Source organism: Alosa sapidissima, chromosome 13, assembly GCF_018492685.1.
Source record: "Alosa sapidissima isolate fAloSap1 chromosome 13, fAloSap1.pri, whole genome shotgun sequence".
Taxonomy (NCBI): domain Eukaryota; kingdom Metazoa; phylum Chordata; class Actinopteri; order Clupeiformes; family Clupeidae; genus Alosa; species Alosa sapidissima.
Genome location: NC_055969.1, coordinates 1793664 through 1810816, shown reverse-complemented (window position 1 = coordinate 1810816; position 17153 = coordinate 1793664). Strand labels below are relative to the sequence as shown.

The following is a 17153-nucleotide window of genomic DNA, read 5'->3' as shown; positions in this document are numbered from 1 at the left end:
TTCATTTCTTCGCCAGTTTCTCACTTTTGTTATTGCATGTTTCTCTACGTAGCTTCCCCTACAGCTTTGGGGTGCATACAGTATTTCACAACTATTTGGTCTTTTCACTGGCTCTGCCATGATGAACATCTAAAAAGTGAGGCCATCTTATAGTTAGCCGGCATGGCTTACCGGTGCTTGAGGGGGGCATATGTATTTACAGAGAATTTTACAGGACTTCTGGATTCCAAGACTGCCGGGGTGCTAGTGCAGATCTTGCAAGGCTGGTTTTACGCTAGGAGACAGTAGGGGGAGCAGGGAAAACCACCATTCTCGCCACAGCAGGTCATTTAACCATAACAATGATTTCTAAACTGTGTTATTAAGTTGGGTTGGAAATTTAGTCAGATCGGGCTGAATGCGATCGGTTGAGTTGTTTACATAAGGCATTTTTATTCCGATTAAGCCATTACTCCATTTACAATCAGATTAAAAGTGTCCATGTAAACGGGGTTATTGACTCCTGGGCCCAGTTGTTCAAAAGAATTCTGATCGGATTTCGGTTATCGAATTGGATCAAATCCTTAAAATGTGAAGAAATTCTCAGAGATAATGGATGCAACTAGATATTAGTGCAGTGATTTAAAGTAAAGCAAAATCTTGAGACATTTTTTAGTTTATACAGTAAATGTTTGAGTTTGTAAAGATCCATTTTGGTCATGTTTTGATTTGAAATTGAATGTGCCGTGTTTCCAATGCATTAACATTATGGAATTAACAGCTAGTATAAGGATTTTGAGCTTTATTCAATTTTTTAAAACACACTGCTATTATTCTGCACATAACTGTACATAACCATACGTCCTCTTTCAGCCAAGCTTACTCAACGTCAACCAATGGGACACGTACATTATACCATAGCCCTCATCGCCAACTCCTTCCCATATTACCCCAGAGGAAGCCACACTCAGTGGTGTGGGCTCTCAATCGTTCAGGAGGGGCTACACCCAAAGCTTTCTATGCCAGAGTGATGGGCTTGACCAGCTAGTGGGGAAGCCTTTGCTTTGATAATGTGCAGCCAGTTGCTTGAGCCCTGTAGCAGACAGACAGTCGGTCAGTTCTGTAGAAAATCGGTGTATGCCCGAAGCACTCTCATCGGGCAGCGATCAAGTAGCCATTTTTCTTTCTGTTGAATGTTGGGGTAGTTCAATTACTCTGCTCCTAAGGGCCGAGGTCAGTGCCTTAGGCTGGCAAAATGGATTCACGGCCATGTAACACCTGATTTGAAGTCTGAAGTTCACTGAGAGATCTATTAAATCCCTCAACCGCTTTACCGCAGTCAGGACAAGGAGGGAAGACTGTTTGAGCGAAAGTAATTTCAGCTCAATATCTCCCAGAGGTTCGGAGGGCGTAATGGAGAGAGCCTTCGGCACTACCGAGAGGTCCCACGGAAGTATTGTTGTGGTGCTCAGAGGCCATAGGCAGCAAGCACCACTTAGAGACGCTAGGGGATGAGATTCTGACGCCATGCCACTCCAACCTAAGTGGCAGGCTAAGCTTGGTATACTTGGTAGACAAGTGTAGATGCAATGCATGCCAGTCCCAATAAGTACTGTAGGAACTCAAGTACTGAGTCAATGGGCCACAACAGTGGGTTACAATCATTACCAGCACACCATTCTGCAACACCTCCGCTTAAGTGTGTAGAGTTCTTGTGTCGCCAAGGCTCTAGCACTTTGTATGCTTTCAACCACTGAGGGGGCAGTCCCGTACTCAGAAGCCTTGTCCACTCAGGAGCTACAGATGGGACTGCAGGTGTAAATTGGGACTGCAGATTAGCCTAAGACTAACTCTGGTACAATGCATCAAATGGTTACATTTATGTTTGAATTGCAAACTGTCCCCTTACAAGTGAAGTTAAATTGAAATTGAGCCAGATGGTCAGTTGCAAACTCTCTAGGTTCGGGCATCATATTTTGCCCTGCGCTTGAGATAGGAGGTTGCTGCCCTAGCTGCACATGTACGATCAATCAGAGGTCTGGTTCGCTCAGGGGGGCTTACCAGAATGATCGAGTGTTTGCCCGTTCGTGCTCCTCAAAGGAGAGCTGAGATGAGCACTGGAGGGAGTAATGCATGCTGACACATCTATTCTCAGCGGTGGGTTGTTGTCGTGAATCGAGAACCACAGCTAGCAATGGGCTGTCTCAAGATGCAAACAGCAGCAAACAGCTTCCGGAGAACAGAGCTGTTCCGAACATCAGACAATATTGCATGTCGTGACCGTACCTGTTAGTGTGACCACAACGGAATCTTCCTCATATAGGTGGCCCAGCTGCTGTGTGCTAAGACCACCATGGCAGTTGATATAGGCTACTGCAGCCATGTTGTCGGAACATGACAACTGGTCAAATGCTGGCCAATATGCCCCAAGTGTGTAGCATGGGATGTAGGCCAAGCGGCACCACTACCGCTGCTGCAATAACAGGACCCCGCAGTCTGCGTACGTTAACTGTACATCCTCTGTGACAAAGGGCCATGCACACCCTTATGTCCACCTGTCTCTCGGTCGAGTGCTTGACCAACATTCGTCTGGGGTCTAGTACGAGTCCAACAACCCCAGCTGTTGAGTGGGTGTCAGTGCGCATTTCTTCCAGTTCACTTCTAAGCCAAAGTGGCTGTAGTGACTGACTGAGTGTGCCCATAAAGTGCGGTTCTAGGATCATTTGGGATGATGCCATCACCCCACAATCGTCCAAAAAATTCAACATGTGGACGCCATTTTATCTCAGGGGGGCCATAACTGCGTCTCTGCACTTTGAAAGCCTTGTTTGGGGTATTGGAATACCCTGAACGGGAGGACTATAACCTCTCGTGCCTTTCTGCACTTGTGAGCTCCTCTGTGGCCAGCAGTGTGTATGACTGTTAGAGGTGTTTACTGTGTCAGACCTGCATTGGGGCTGCGGTATTAATTGCTTGGCATGACTGGCCAATGCATGATTGATGTCTGCCCTGCCAACGATGCCGTGACAAGGCGAAAGCCGAGTAGCCCGGCACCGGCAAGCAATGCAGTGGTGCAGCCTATTGCTCTGTGGAACTGAAGCATGAGTCAGTCCGTGGGGAATCATCGGCTTTTTGGCTGGCTGAGACGTCTGCTGCCTGGGATGGAGAGACAAAGCTAGATGCTTCAGGCTAGCTGTCAAAGGTAGTGAAGGCCCTGTCATTATGGCCTAGGTTGGAGGGATCAGGAGAATATTCCCCAGACACTGTTTTGTACAGTGTGAGACATGTAAACTATTCCCCTAGATGCCATAGGTTAGTGTTGAGTGAACTCAACGAGATATTAGTACATGACTATCCTCCATAGGCATGTATATTGTATGGCCAATACAGTATATTATTATTATTATTATTATTATTATTATTATTATTATTATACATTCCCATTGACCAACTGCTGCTAACTATACACTATAAAAATAAGTAGTCAACAGTGCCTCTGCATAATATATAGCCCTCTTAATTTAACTCTGTGCCAGTCTCGCGAGAATTCAGGCAGAAACCGCATGAATTAACTCACCATACATGGAATTTCTTATCTCACAGAAGTTTTGGCCCTACTGGCCTTTCATAGTAGGGAAATACAGAGGGTAGGCTACACCGGTGCCTGAACCCCCCTCGAGCATGTTAACTTCACGTGTAACCGTGTACAATATGCTCTGTGACATTGTTTGTTGGGCAGGTAAGCAAGCGCTTGAACCCTTGTATGCCCTGAGCGTGTGTAGCTCCGCGTGTAACCACGCATGCAAACGCTCTATTATCTTATTTGAGGGACAGGTAGGGTAGTGCCTAAACCCTTGTATGCCCTGAACGTGTAAAATGCTCCATTATCTCATTTGTGGGGCAGGCAGGCCAGCGCCTGGACCTTTTCAAGCCCCATGATTCCTAGACACGGAACCTCCGCGAGAACCGCGGGGAATATGCCCTTTGGAGGATAACTTACCTGAAACACAACAACCAGGGAGAAAGCCTTCCGACAATTCTCCCAATACCTACCTGATAGTTACCTGGTAAGCGGCTTCTGTTGTGTCTTCATGTGAAGATCAAAAAAGCACTAGTCCCACGCCAACACAGGTGCTTTATGCAGCACTAATCAAGGGCGTGGCCGGTGCAACCGATGTGTCTTAAAGGTGCTCTAAGCGATGCTGGGTAACGTCACTTCTGTTGACTTTCAAACAAAACAGAGAGCTAGCTCTCTACTTCCTCCCCCTCCCTCCCGTGCTGCTCCAATGCAATTGAAACTCTTTTAAACGCGCATCTCTTCTGTGATTTACTAGAACAGTTTGTTATGTTTTTATGGGCTAGGTTTTTTTTGCCCTGGTTGTTTTTGTTGCCGTTTTTGGAGCCTGGGCTGTCCACAGATATCGCGTTTACAGTGTATTAAGGACACAGACAGCTAGTGGTTGGTTAGGTGATGTTTGCAGTAAGTGACATAAAATGTTTTAACCTAAAAAACGTGTGGCATCGCTTAGAGCACCTTTAAAGAGTATCCACATTATTCGATCCGGTAGGTCGATCCCCGTACATATGGAATATTTAACGGAGTGGAGAGATAGTCTCGATACGATAGAGAACACATAATTTAATCTTGGTTTTGATCTGGATAAAACCTTCACTTTGTGTTGTTCAAAACACAAGTTGGATTGGGATACATTTGATCCAAAAATTAGGATTACCCTGATCCCAACAGAAGGGTGGATTTCAGGCACAAAATGTTACAGTAATAAAAGACAAAGTATGATTTTTTGTATTTATTTATTTGTCATGGATAAGATGTGGGGTCTGATAATGGAAGGGGATGTTTGTATTGTTTTATTGGGGTGTTTTTGGTCTCTTTAGATAACACAATCAAAGCTACCTCAGGCCACCTATTCTAACTGTTGTTCCTTACGTAGGCTAGTTTGTGATATAGTTCCATTTAGAAACACAGGTAATCCTCGTAATCCTGAAAAGACTGTATCTGGATCAGTTTGATCCCACCCCAAATTGCTTTGAAAAAACGGCATAAAAGTAAGATGGATTACCTGATCCTGCATTGTAAAACATGGGATTTCCAAATCCGGATCATTCTGATCCAGATTAAACTTTTTGAACAACTGGGCCCTGAATCTGAACATTCGGTTGCTTCAGAATGTTGAAAGAGGAAGAATATTACACAGGCACTGGTTCAGATCAATGACGTCAAGATTGACTTCCCATTGGTTAACATCTTCTGTTCTCCTTCAGAGAACTGTGGGTATATACATAACTATACGTTTTTTTGTTTCTGATGTTTTTCATTATTAAAGGAATTAGCAACAGGTGACCTCCAGTCACCTCTGACACCGGAAAGTGTTAATGGCACTGAGGATGAGAGGCTGATGCCTGATGCAACCCAGAACACAGACCTGCGTGTAGATTCTAATTCAATGCTTTTCCCTCACAGGTAAGCAGTGGCACAAAAGCCAGGATTAGAAATAAAAAAGGTTCCAGAATTGAGGTCAGCTAAGAGATGTAATGACTTTGCACATGACTAACACTAGAATCCATAGGATCAGACAAGCCATTAGTGCATCTTCATCCATGCTCGATGGTGTTTTATGCCCCCAACGTTGTCTTCCAGGCAGCGCTGCCACCGCTGACTTAAAGGCACCTAATCCTAAACCTAACCCTAACCTTAACCCATGCCTTACCCTAGTGCCTTCCAGGCAGCGTTGCCTTGAAGACAACGTTGGGGGCATAAAATACCAAGACACTGACCCTGTGCTCTAGCCATCACCATATCAAGATAACTAGTATCAATAATGTACTAGAGCTATCAATAATGAAACTTTTAACCAATAAGTAATCTCAAATTATCTATTTGTAAAGCAAGGCAAGGCAAATGTATTTATATAGCACATTTCATACACAGGAGTAATTCAATGTGGTTTACATAAAAAAAACAAAGAGTTAAAAGTACATAAAAGCAGTGGTTAAATGTAACAACGTACAAATACTTTGTTACTGTACATAAGTACATTTTCCATGTATCTGTACTTTACTCAAGTAGAATCTATAGTGCATACTTTTACTTCGTTACATTTTGCAGCAATTATCTATACTTTCTACTAGGGCTGTCAAAATAACTGATTCATTTCGATTAATTAATTTGAGAAAAAATAACTGATTAAAAAAAATAACGCAGATTAATCTGTATGACCTTTGACCCCGAGCCGTTCTAGTCAGTAACCAACTGTAAAATGAAGGAGAGAGAAGAAAGTGTGCTGCCTAGATCATTGATTGGAACATTTACTTTTAAAAAACAGCCTGATGGTGTTGATAAAAATAAAGTCATTTGCAATGTCTGCAGCAAGACATTTGCATATCACTGGAGTTCGTCAACTCTAAAGTCGCACATCAATGCAAAGAAATAGTGTTGACATAGAGGGGAGTGTTAATTTATTTTCATTATGTCCCCTAGGTTATATCTGTGGCCTGAAATGCCTTGTATGTGGGAAAAAAACGTATTCCCGAAGCACTTTTGAATTTATTTCCACAGCATATTAGTATCATATTAATCATAGATTATTATGGCTATTATTTGAACAGTGAATAATAAAAGAGTTTTTGAACTTAGATTCATTAATCACAGAGTATGTCATTAATTCAGTTAAATGTTTTAATCGATTGACAGCCCTACTTTCTACACCACTACATTTCTTCAACACCATTGTTCCTTTCCATTACATTTTACCTGAGCGGCACACGTTTGTCTTACCAGTGGAGTTGGGGTGCAACCAAAGATTCTAGAGCGCTACGTGCCCCTCTCTAAATCTTTGAACCGGCTTGCTGTCGACACAGATGAAATGCACCGAAGATTCACTTAGCCGTGGTCACATGACATTTTGAACCACGTTTCGAAGCAGTGTTTTTGAAACACTTCAAAAGCTCGACACTGATCAAGCTGATTTTAGGCATCAGTTTCAAGCATCACATCCTTATCATAAAGACACCTTTCTCACAACTCGCGCGTCTTATCTGTACAATCCGGACCGGCAAAACTGGCATTAGATCCACCTGAGATTTCCCTTGTCCACCCCGTTAAAATTCGGACTCTTGTGTTTTGTATTTAACTCGGCAGATCACCCTACTAGATAACCGGAATTATAGTCTCCAGAATTGTAAGTCAGAATGTAAACTGAGCCACACATGGTAAGCACAATTACATTAGCTTAAAACTAACTAGCCTAGTATAACCTAAAACTAACTTAATTAAAATGCCACAGCCCATACTGTTTTTTTATTACAATAATAGACATTAAGCAAATACTTTTTGTAAAAAAGTACATTTTTATTTTTACTTAAGTAGGGTTGTCATTGTGGTACTTTTACTTTTACAGTAAGAGTAAATATTTATCTGGTTATTTGTACTTTTACTTAAAGCGATGGTTCGGAGTAATTTCACTCTAGGGTCCTTTGCACCATGACCCCGAGCCAAACACCCTCCCAGAACCTGTTTTCCCTAAGTCGAACCCTGGTCGAGTAGCGCTGTCAGAAACTAATGACTTTCTGCAGGCGCTAATGGAACCAACTTAGTATCTCGTAAATTACCCCACTAATAATTCCCAGAATGGTACAAAACTTCTACAATAGTACAACTATGTTCTTTACTCATAAAACGAGGCATTGGAAGGGTTGTAAGTACACCAGGAGTTTATTTAAATAACACTTGCCTGATAGCTTCTACAGTGGGCAGTGCTTCGATTTGGCCAGCTTCCCTCGCGGTCCGCGCGCGGGATCACGTGGTATCACGTGACTTTAATTTGTATTTTTCCAGTGGCGCTGCAACGACGCTGCAACAACCCAAACAACCGGCAGATGTCTCAAGTGAGCAGGGTGTCTCGTAAAAAGAAATGGAGCCTGGAAAACCCTACACAGACTTCACTACAGACTTTAGCAGACTGGTTTAGAAATAATTTAATAGCCAGAAATATGCCTGCCCTAATAAAGAAATATTTGGTTAACTGCGAGTGAATCCCGTTTGCAGCCGTAGAAGAAACGCAGGACAAATGAAACATTCTGGTTTTCTCCGAGTGCAACGATGATAGACAGACATCATTTGGACAAAATATAGAGCATATTAACCTCCGTTGCTCAGCCAAATGCCTTCCTGTTACGTCCAGTTATCACAGAGTTACAGGCGATAAAATATTTTTGATGGTCACAAGCAGGGTAGGAATTTCACGGCGGCCCCTTGCGTTGGCCGTGATGCCCCTTTGAGAATCAGAGGTTTACAGGCCACGGTGGCCTTGGTGCCCCCTTCTTTCAATATTCTGCTTTGCGTCCTACTAATAGCGATATATATTTAGCCTATGGCCTGTCAAAACAATCTTAGCATTCACAGCGCAAATTACGCAGTGGAGAAAGTTAGCGCAAGAAAGAAAGTGCATCCAAATTCACCCATTCTTCTCAGTTGAACTAAGTAGCCTACTCATCACACAGACATCACAAGTAAAGAGCTTTTTCTCAGCTTTTAAACGATGTCAGCCGCTAATTGCTGTGGTGAACGGTTCGCGAGAAAAGTAAATAATATCATTCAATTTACTCATAAATTCTACTGAAGGTTTTGCGTCCATCTCCCTACCCATTCATCTCGGCGGAATACTTCACGAACCCCTCGTTTAACACATGACAAACCATATATCAGAATAAACAGCAGACCTGTACAGTTAGCCGTTCCAGAGTAATCCCGTTTTTAATTTGCAGTAAATTTCAACATACATGGATGTCTCCAAATTTGGGCTTTAAGTTTTACACTGTGTTTGTTTGTTCCACATTATTTTATAACGGGCCAAATACTAAATAAATATTACAAATATCGCCTAGATATCGGTAAATCAGAGGACAGCTGACTAAGAGTTTGTGAAAGTAGCCTTAATGATCACAAAATGCTAAGCATGCATCTAGGCTATTTGACTTTCTTAAAGCTGAGCTGTGCTTAAATTGTTCAATACATGATTTCATAACAGGCCAAATATCAAATAAATGTTAAATATAGCCTAGATATCTGCAAATATTAGATGATCAGATGAGTTACAGTTATATGTAATGTGTCATGTTTCATTTTTTTGTAATGTTTCATACAGTGATGCAGGTCTACTGCAGTGAATAGGCTAAATACAAATTTTTATAGCCTACTACTGTATAGTTAACGTTGGCCTTAGTGCCCTGACATGTGGCCTTTGTGCCCTCCACCAAATATGCCCAACTGAAGGCCAAGTGGCCTTGCCCCCAGAATGTTGAAATTCCAAGCCTGGTCACAAGTTTACTTCATTAGGGACTGTTCGTTATTTATTTAAGGGGCTACCGGAGGAGTTTTGGGAGCATTAGTCAAAAAAGACGTGACCTTCCCTCGCCAGCAAGAAATGTTTCTATGACCCTCCAAAGTGATTATGAAAAAACGCATGACCCTCCCCTTCAATTTATTGATGCCTTCTGTAGGCTACTGGGTCAATTTGGGAGCTTGCATGCTACCACTCCTTTCTTAAAATGCCTTGAAAAGGCTGTCGTTTGCACAATTTCATAAATAATCACCGGGACCGAAACATAGCCTACCTGTCAACGTTTTCCGGGTTTATCACGTACTGTATTTTACCTTTTTTCCCCCGTCTTAGGAGGAGCTGCAGGGCCATCGCAAGGGAGTGCGAGGCCCTGTGCGAACTTGACAGGTGCGAGGCCCTTTTCTTGCATGAAATCATGCGATAGCCTATTGACGGTGCATTTTAATAGTAGGCTAAAGGCTACACCAGCTTGTCTTTAAGAGGGGAAATTGTATAGCCTATAACATTAGCTGAGTCACATATTTGGCCATAAGCCGTTTATCATAGGCTATCACGAAACCAAACTACAAAGGCGAACACTTTAACAGGGGGAATTAATTGGACATGAATCATGCTGAACGCTATTTGTCAATGAGTTGAAACACACATAACATTCAAACTATTGATACATTGTGCACTATGGACACTGGTCTGTAGGCTACCATTGGACAAATAAATCACATTGACTCGCCATATCCTGACTCAGAAAAAAAACATGTTCTTGCTTTTTGCCACAAACTCAGCAATGAAATCATAGGCCAGCTTGCAGATAGCCTACGTCTTTTTCATTTCATAGAAGGGCGGATGGATGCAACCGCGAGGACGGCAATGAGTTGTTAACAGACATGAACCAAGACATATAGCCCAGCAGCAATCTATCTAAAATCACACATACTTGAAGTACCATTCATGATATGAAGTCGTGGGAAGTTTACATAATTTAATCTGTAGGATGTTTCATTCGTCCCCCTTAAATAACTCTTGAACGGTTTTGTTCAGAGCTATACATGCAACTGCTTTCGACAAAGGACAGATGTATGTTACTAGTGACAAAATATTAACTTTCAGTGTTTTACGATGTCTTTGTCATGGGGAAGTGTTTTTCCCCGTGCATTTATTCTAGGCTACTGTCAGTGACTGCCACGAGAGAAGCGGGTTCTGTGTTGCGTTCATTTCAGTGACTGACGCAAGAGAAGCAGGGTCTGTGTTGTGTTGCGTTGTGTTAATTTATTTTCATTGGGCATGCCCTGCCGTGCCGTCCACAGCTCTTCAGTTCCGACAAAGCCAAAATTACTCATTTTGAAACAATGAGTGCAGGCCGCGCGTTTGTATGGTTATATTGCTTGACAGGGGGGGGGGGGGGGGTACTTTGAGAACATTTCCTAATTCACCCGACACTAATATTCAACCACCCGATTCACGTTGGCTGGGGGGCAGGGGGGGCCATCAGACATTTGTGCCCAGTTAATCTGGCCCTGCCCCCAACAAATCCCACCTTCCCACCTCTATGACAGCTTAAAAGAAGTCGAGAGGACTCCTAACTCACAGACCTATTCACAAACCGGTTTTGTGGCATTTCGCCATGTTTTGAAATCCTACACGAGCTTTCAATCGTGAGGAAGCAATTTTGCATTGTAGGCATAACTAACATGCAATAACGCCACCAACAACAAACAAAACTAGGCTACTCATTATCAACATGTAAATTAAATGTAACATTATTGTGAATCAAATTAAAATGTTCTCTTTTGCAAGCGTAGGCATACGTAGGCATATTAAAAGATTAATTTAATAATGTTACAAAGATACTACATCAATCCGTATGTTTCATTAGGCTACTAGGCTATTTGTTTTGCCTTACTCTTGATTCATTTAGGCTAGGCCTTTTTATTCAGTTATTCATCATCTTCCGTCCTTGTGTACCGCACGCATTCTCAGACCTGTCACCTGCCACTCATCATCGTAAGGGAGGTGTTTGGAATCATTCCCGTGTTACAATCATCAGCCAATCAAGGTGGTCACTTCAGTCAAGCTCGTGCATGAGTAATAATGTCATCCATAGCAACGAAGACTCACTCACTCTTAGTCAAAGATTCTAGAGCGCTCCGCTCCAGAATCTGTTCAGGAGTTGTCATTTTTCCTTACTAAGAGTAGGTCTGAAAGGCTTTGTGAATAACTTAATAAGAGAAACTCCTAGCTAAAATATTTTATTGCTATTTAGGAGTAGCCTACTCCTAGTGGTAAGATAAAAGGCTTTGTGAATATGACCCCTGGTGTCTAACCCAATGCATAGCCCATTTACACAAAATAATGGTCGAATATTAGGCTACTGATGATCATTGTTATTATGACCGCCGCGCAGCGAAGCGGCGGTCATATAGGTTTAGTCAGATTTTTTTTTTTTTTTTTTTTTCTTTTTTTTTTTTTTTTTTCTTTTTCGCATGCCCAAATTTCCGTCAATGATTCCCGGGACACTGAAAGACCGGGGTACACGAAACTTGGTGGACATGTAACCCCACATGGATAGCATGGAACCATCGTTTTTCGTTTTGATCTGTAGCCCCCCCGCTGAATTGGACCCCCCGAAAGGAGGGTAGGGCAGACACAGTTTTCTGTGAATATCTCGAAAACCGTAGGGTTTAGGAGGACCATTTTTTTTTTGTATGTTGATCTCAAGGGGCCATGTCAACCCATTCCAGAACCACTCATTTCATGTATAGCGCCACCTAGTTAAACACAAAAAAGTAAAAATGAGGTGGTGTAATTGAAGGTATCTGTGACCTAACATAGTCAAAACTGCACGAAATTGGAAGTGTAGGATCATTATGACACCCTCTGTATGCACGCCAAGTTTTGTGGAATTCCGTTCATGGGGGGCCACACAATAAATTAATTTATGTTACTATACACCAACTGGCCTGTAGGTGGCCGGAGACAGTTTTCTGTGAATATCTCGAGAACTGTAGGGCCTAGGAGGTCCACCTTTTTTTTGTATGTTGGTCTTAAGGGGGCATGTCAACCCATCCCATTACCACTTATTTCATGTATAGCGCCACCTAGTTAAAAATTAAAAAGCAAAAAATTAGGTGTTTTCATCTCAATATCTCTGGCTGACAAGGTCAAAACTGCACGAAATTAAAAGTGTAGGATCATTATGACACCCTCTGAATGCATGCCAAGTTTTGTGTACTTTTGTTCATGGGGGGCCTTACAATAAAATAATTTATGTGTACATTTAGTGACGTACACCAACAAGGATTCCCGGGACACTGAAAGACCGGGGTACACAAAACTTGGTGGGCATGCACCCCCACATGGATAGCATGGAACCGTCATTTTTCGTTTTCATCTGCAGCCCCCCCGCTGGACTGGACCCCCCGAAAGGAGGGTAGGGCAGACACAGTTCTCTGTGAATCTTTTATGGTATGTTGGTCTCAAGGGCCCACATCAACCTGGCTCATAATCACTCATTTGTGATTTGCCCCCCCCCCCCCCCCCCGCCCCGGTCAAAAATGAAAATGCAATATTATTCTGCTTTAATCGCCCCTATCTTCAGTTAAGATGTTCAGAACTGCACCAAATTTTATGTGTATGATTGACCTGGCATTCTCTGGGGGTCTGGACAAACTTGTAGTGGACTTGTAGTGGACAAACGACTACTTATCGCCAATACTGAAAATGCAGCCATGATGATGATGATGAATATTTATAATTACGTCTCACTGCAACGATGCGCCATCTAGTGGACCACTAGATGGCGCATCGTTGCAGTGAGACGTAATTTTTTTGGAAGTTAAAAGTGGGTTGAAAAAATAATGGACACTTCCTACAAGGACTGTAATTTACCGCAGCGAACATCTAATAAGGACAGGACGATGTTCACATGAAGTGTAAGTGAGGATGAAGTGAGGATGTTTATCGGACATGCTTGGTTTTTACTGCAGGTACGTTAATCTTGTAATATCAATAAGGACCTAGGTAATGTTACCGTTAGCGTTGGTTGAGTGATGGAGGCCCATTTGATGGATGCATTTGTAGAAAACTATAAATGCGGTTATACCAAGCAAATTGATAGCAGCACTGTTTGTATCTTTCGACTGTCATTTATTGCACGTGCTACAAAATCATTCTGTGCAATGGAAGATTTACCAACGTTACACCAGTCTGATACAGTTTTGCCTATACATGCGTGAGACTGAGACGCCTGTTTATTTTGTTTTAAGTGCTTGCAGGGTGTGAGAGGGGAATCGATGTGCTTTGATTCCAGCTTGGTAGTTGTAGTCTGTGAAATTAAAAAGCACGTGTGTGTGAAGTATCCAAACAATGACACCTTCATTTCATTATGGCTGCTTTAGCAACACACCTTAAGCTACTGTGTAGTGGGTCCCATTTAGAAGTGGCTACTTCATTCGCGCTTTCCTTGACTCATGGAACTGCGTGAATGTTATTACAACTTTTCGCCACGATATGGCAGTTTAAGTCCGCTTGATACTGTAAGTCGTAAGCCATTGGTTTCCAAAGGAAATTTTATTTGTGTCGCCAGCATAGCCTATTGACAATTTATGTTGTAAATAGGCCTACCTTATAATCCTACCTGTAGCTTAGGGAAGCTAACAGCTTTCTATTAGGATCTAGTTTGTTAGTTACAGTTTTGTCATAACTCCCTAATGCATTTTTGCATTTAGAATAGCCAGAGCGTGTATATCTCAATCTGAAAATTAAACAATATCGGGTGCCTATGGACTAGGCTGGGTGAACCCAGCCTGATCTGCCCGCTATTTATTTTTTGATTTCTTAAAAGATTGAGCTTGGTCTGATGAAAGCCAGACTAGCCATGGACCTCAGTTACACAATGCAAGGGAACATGAATCAGCCTATATTTGCACGAACAATAACGGACAAAAGCTCTTCAACTTTGGCCCGTTAAAATGTGTATGAACAGTCTAGCGACGCATTTCATCAAGGCCCATTTGGACATGTCAGTTATTTGCACCACTGGTTAGATGTAAAACAGCATTTCGTTTCAGACTACTGTTACTTAATTTGTGCATTAACAATAACGTTTCAGACTACTGTTACTTAATTTGTGCATTGACAATAAAGTATTACATGAACTAAAGATGACTAAAATCTTATGTAGAAGAAGAAATATTCACAAAAAATCCATCCATCCAAAAATGACCTTTGTTTTTGATAGCTGTTGAAAACGGCATGGAACTGACAGAGATGTTTTTGTTTATAAATACATAAAAAAAAAAAAAATAAATAAATAACATTATGCTGATACCTTTTGCTTTTCCCAAATACAATGTAGCCTACAGGTGTAAGTGACCTTTCATCAATCCAGTTGCAATGGATGAACTGTGATGACCTGCCCTACTTGTGATTGTTTAGAGATTTTAAAGGTTTTATAACAATGCTACATCTTCTTTGGCTATTCTACAATCTATTCACCTTTTCAGCACAAGTAGGCTACTTTCTGTGCAGCCGCACACACACACTCAGGCATGCCAAACAAGCATACACAAAAGTTTCAAGAGTGGGGGATGGAGTAAAAGATGGAGACAAATTGAAGTGTGATTTATTTTCGCGGAATGGATGTACAGGACTGAGCGGCGGTCATATTTTGTACCGCTATGCGGTACATCTAGTTTAAGAACATGCAGTGCGCGTAGGGCACCAAAAACATCTTGCTCGTAAAAAATCATCATACCGCACATTGTGGCGGGTCTGTTAATTAACCTACTTACTGTAGGCTGCGCAAACCACAGGCCTTTATTTTGGGCAAGCCTGCATTCGAGGCAGACCTTCTGTTGACGAATTTTATATAAAGCCTGCGCTAACAGTAATCCTCCTGCCCCCGATACCACAGCTGTGGATAGTGTGGAATGTTCAAGTAATAACACAATCCAATGTGTGTCTCAATTGTCCCCCGTTGACCACCTCACACATTTCTCTAGATTTTGCAACGACCTTACATGACACAATGCCATAAAATGCCAGTTTTTAGGACACAGAATAATGTTTGTAATGATACCAGTTAGGCCTACGTTTAACAGTAACATAAGTGTAATGAGCTATTCATTGTAGAAGGTGCATGGTGAAGTGAAATTCTTACTTTGGAAAACAAACATTTGCCGATATCATTGGATAGGGGATAGGCCTACTTGTTTATTTTTTACGTAGCCTACAATGGCCAGTTCAGACAAAGCCGAAATTACTCATTTTGAAACATTTGTATGGTTATATTGCTTGACTTAAGTCCCAGAGAGTAGGCTACCGCACCCCACAGTGATGGGCCTAGCGGTCTTGCGCGTTCAGTGTGGGGTATAAACAAGCTGAGAATTTAGCGGTGTCACGTCTGCCTGTCACAGACGTGGGGAGCTCTTTGAAGCTTGGGATAATGTGGTACAGTTACTACAGTAACAGTATTTTATTTTACTTCTTATGGAATATTTTTTTTCACTTTTATAAAGGCTTTGTTTGAATGCTGTTGGAACAAATAGTAGTTGATTATAAAGGCAACTTTCTGTTGCAATATTCTGTGTGTTCTGGACTGCAGGTAACTTGTTAAGCCAGTGGTTCTCAAACTTTTTCTTTCACTCCCAACTTTGATCAAGGGGGCATTGACTGATGATAGTGGAGAGAACGTGTTATCCCGAGGCCTTTGCAAGTCAGCATCTCAGACGGTAGTCTACCCTATTAAAAATAATAGAATAATAAAAAAATAAAAAAAAGTTTTCGATGTCCCAAACGGAGAGCCATACTTTATTATTTTAACAATCTCTATGCTACTCACCAAAATGTAGGCATGGGAACATGATGAAGTATCCAACTGTCATGTGTTAAATTATTGTGGTCATATCGTCCTCACATTCGCAAAATGAGGACCTACAGACTGCTCAGATAACAGGTGTACCTCCAGTTTTGCACGGTTTTAGTCAAGTTATAGGCCAGTTTTAGTCAAGTTATAGGCCTGTTTACCTTTAAAGGTTCTGCATTCTGCATTTTGCAATGAGCAGTGCTTTCCCTTTTGAATTGGAAATGCTCTGTGTCATTGTGTGCGTGTGTGTTTCTATGAATTGTTAATCCGGCCCTGTCCCCAACAACTCACCTTTCCACCTCTCCACCTCTGGCCTATTGTCCAATTGTCCAGTGTTTTGTCAAATTGCTATTCGTTTTAACGAATTTTTATGATAGTATGAAGTACTTTTTGTATAGGCTACTATCTTAATTGGTTTATACTCAATACTTGACCAATGGCTATTGCATCTTTCTATTGCAAGTGAGAATGTGGCAGGTGATCTACTGTAGCCTATAGGCTTCATAAAATAAACAGGGGTGCGTTTCCCGTACAACTACGGAGGTTAGCTTTTTACTAACGTGGTACGATGCATCGTTCAACTAACCAACATGTAGGTTACGACTGTTTCCCAAAACTGTTGTACTTACATAGTACTTGTAAGTTTGGACCATGATAGTTTCCAAACTTCAGCAGTCTGGACTAAGGTGGTTAATGACGTTTAGTAGCATGTGAACGGGCACACCTGCACATACAGTAACAGAGACTTAATGATGGACTACCTTAGTTTAATCCGTGAAATCTGTTTTTCTCAGGGTCATCAAGTTAATTCATTGGTTCATATAGACTGACCTTGTAAATTAACCACTGCTTTGAATTAACGTTTAACACGTGTCATTTACATGTGCTGGTGAAACAGTTGTGTACTCTATTGTTATTTATCCCCTATTCACCCACGCCGTCAATTCTGTGGC

General features: G+C 41.8%; 1 protein-coding gene across 6 annotated transcripts in view; it reads left to right on the top strand.

The window, feature by feature from the left end:
• The window catches only part of LOC121680982 (homer protein homolog 1), a 170170-nt gene that overhangs the window by 144968 nt on the left and 8049 nt on the right, over positions 1 to 17153 (top strand). For all 6 annotated transcript variants that reach the window (XM_042060583.1, XM_042060584.1, XM_042060582.1 and 3 more), the window contains one exon: positions 5325 to 5461. In XM_042060583.1, the coding sequence (XP_041916517.1) occupies positions 5325 to 5461 (137 nt within the window). The remainder of the gene's footprint in view (positions 1 to 5324; positions 5462 to 17153) is intronic.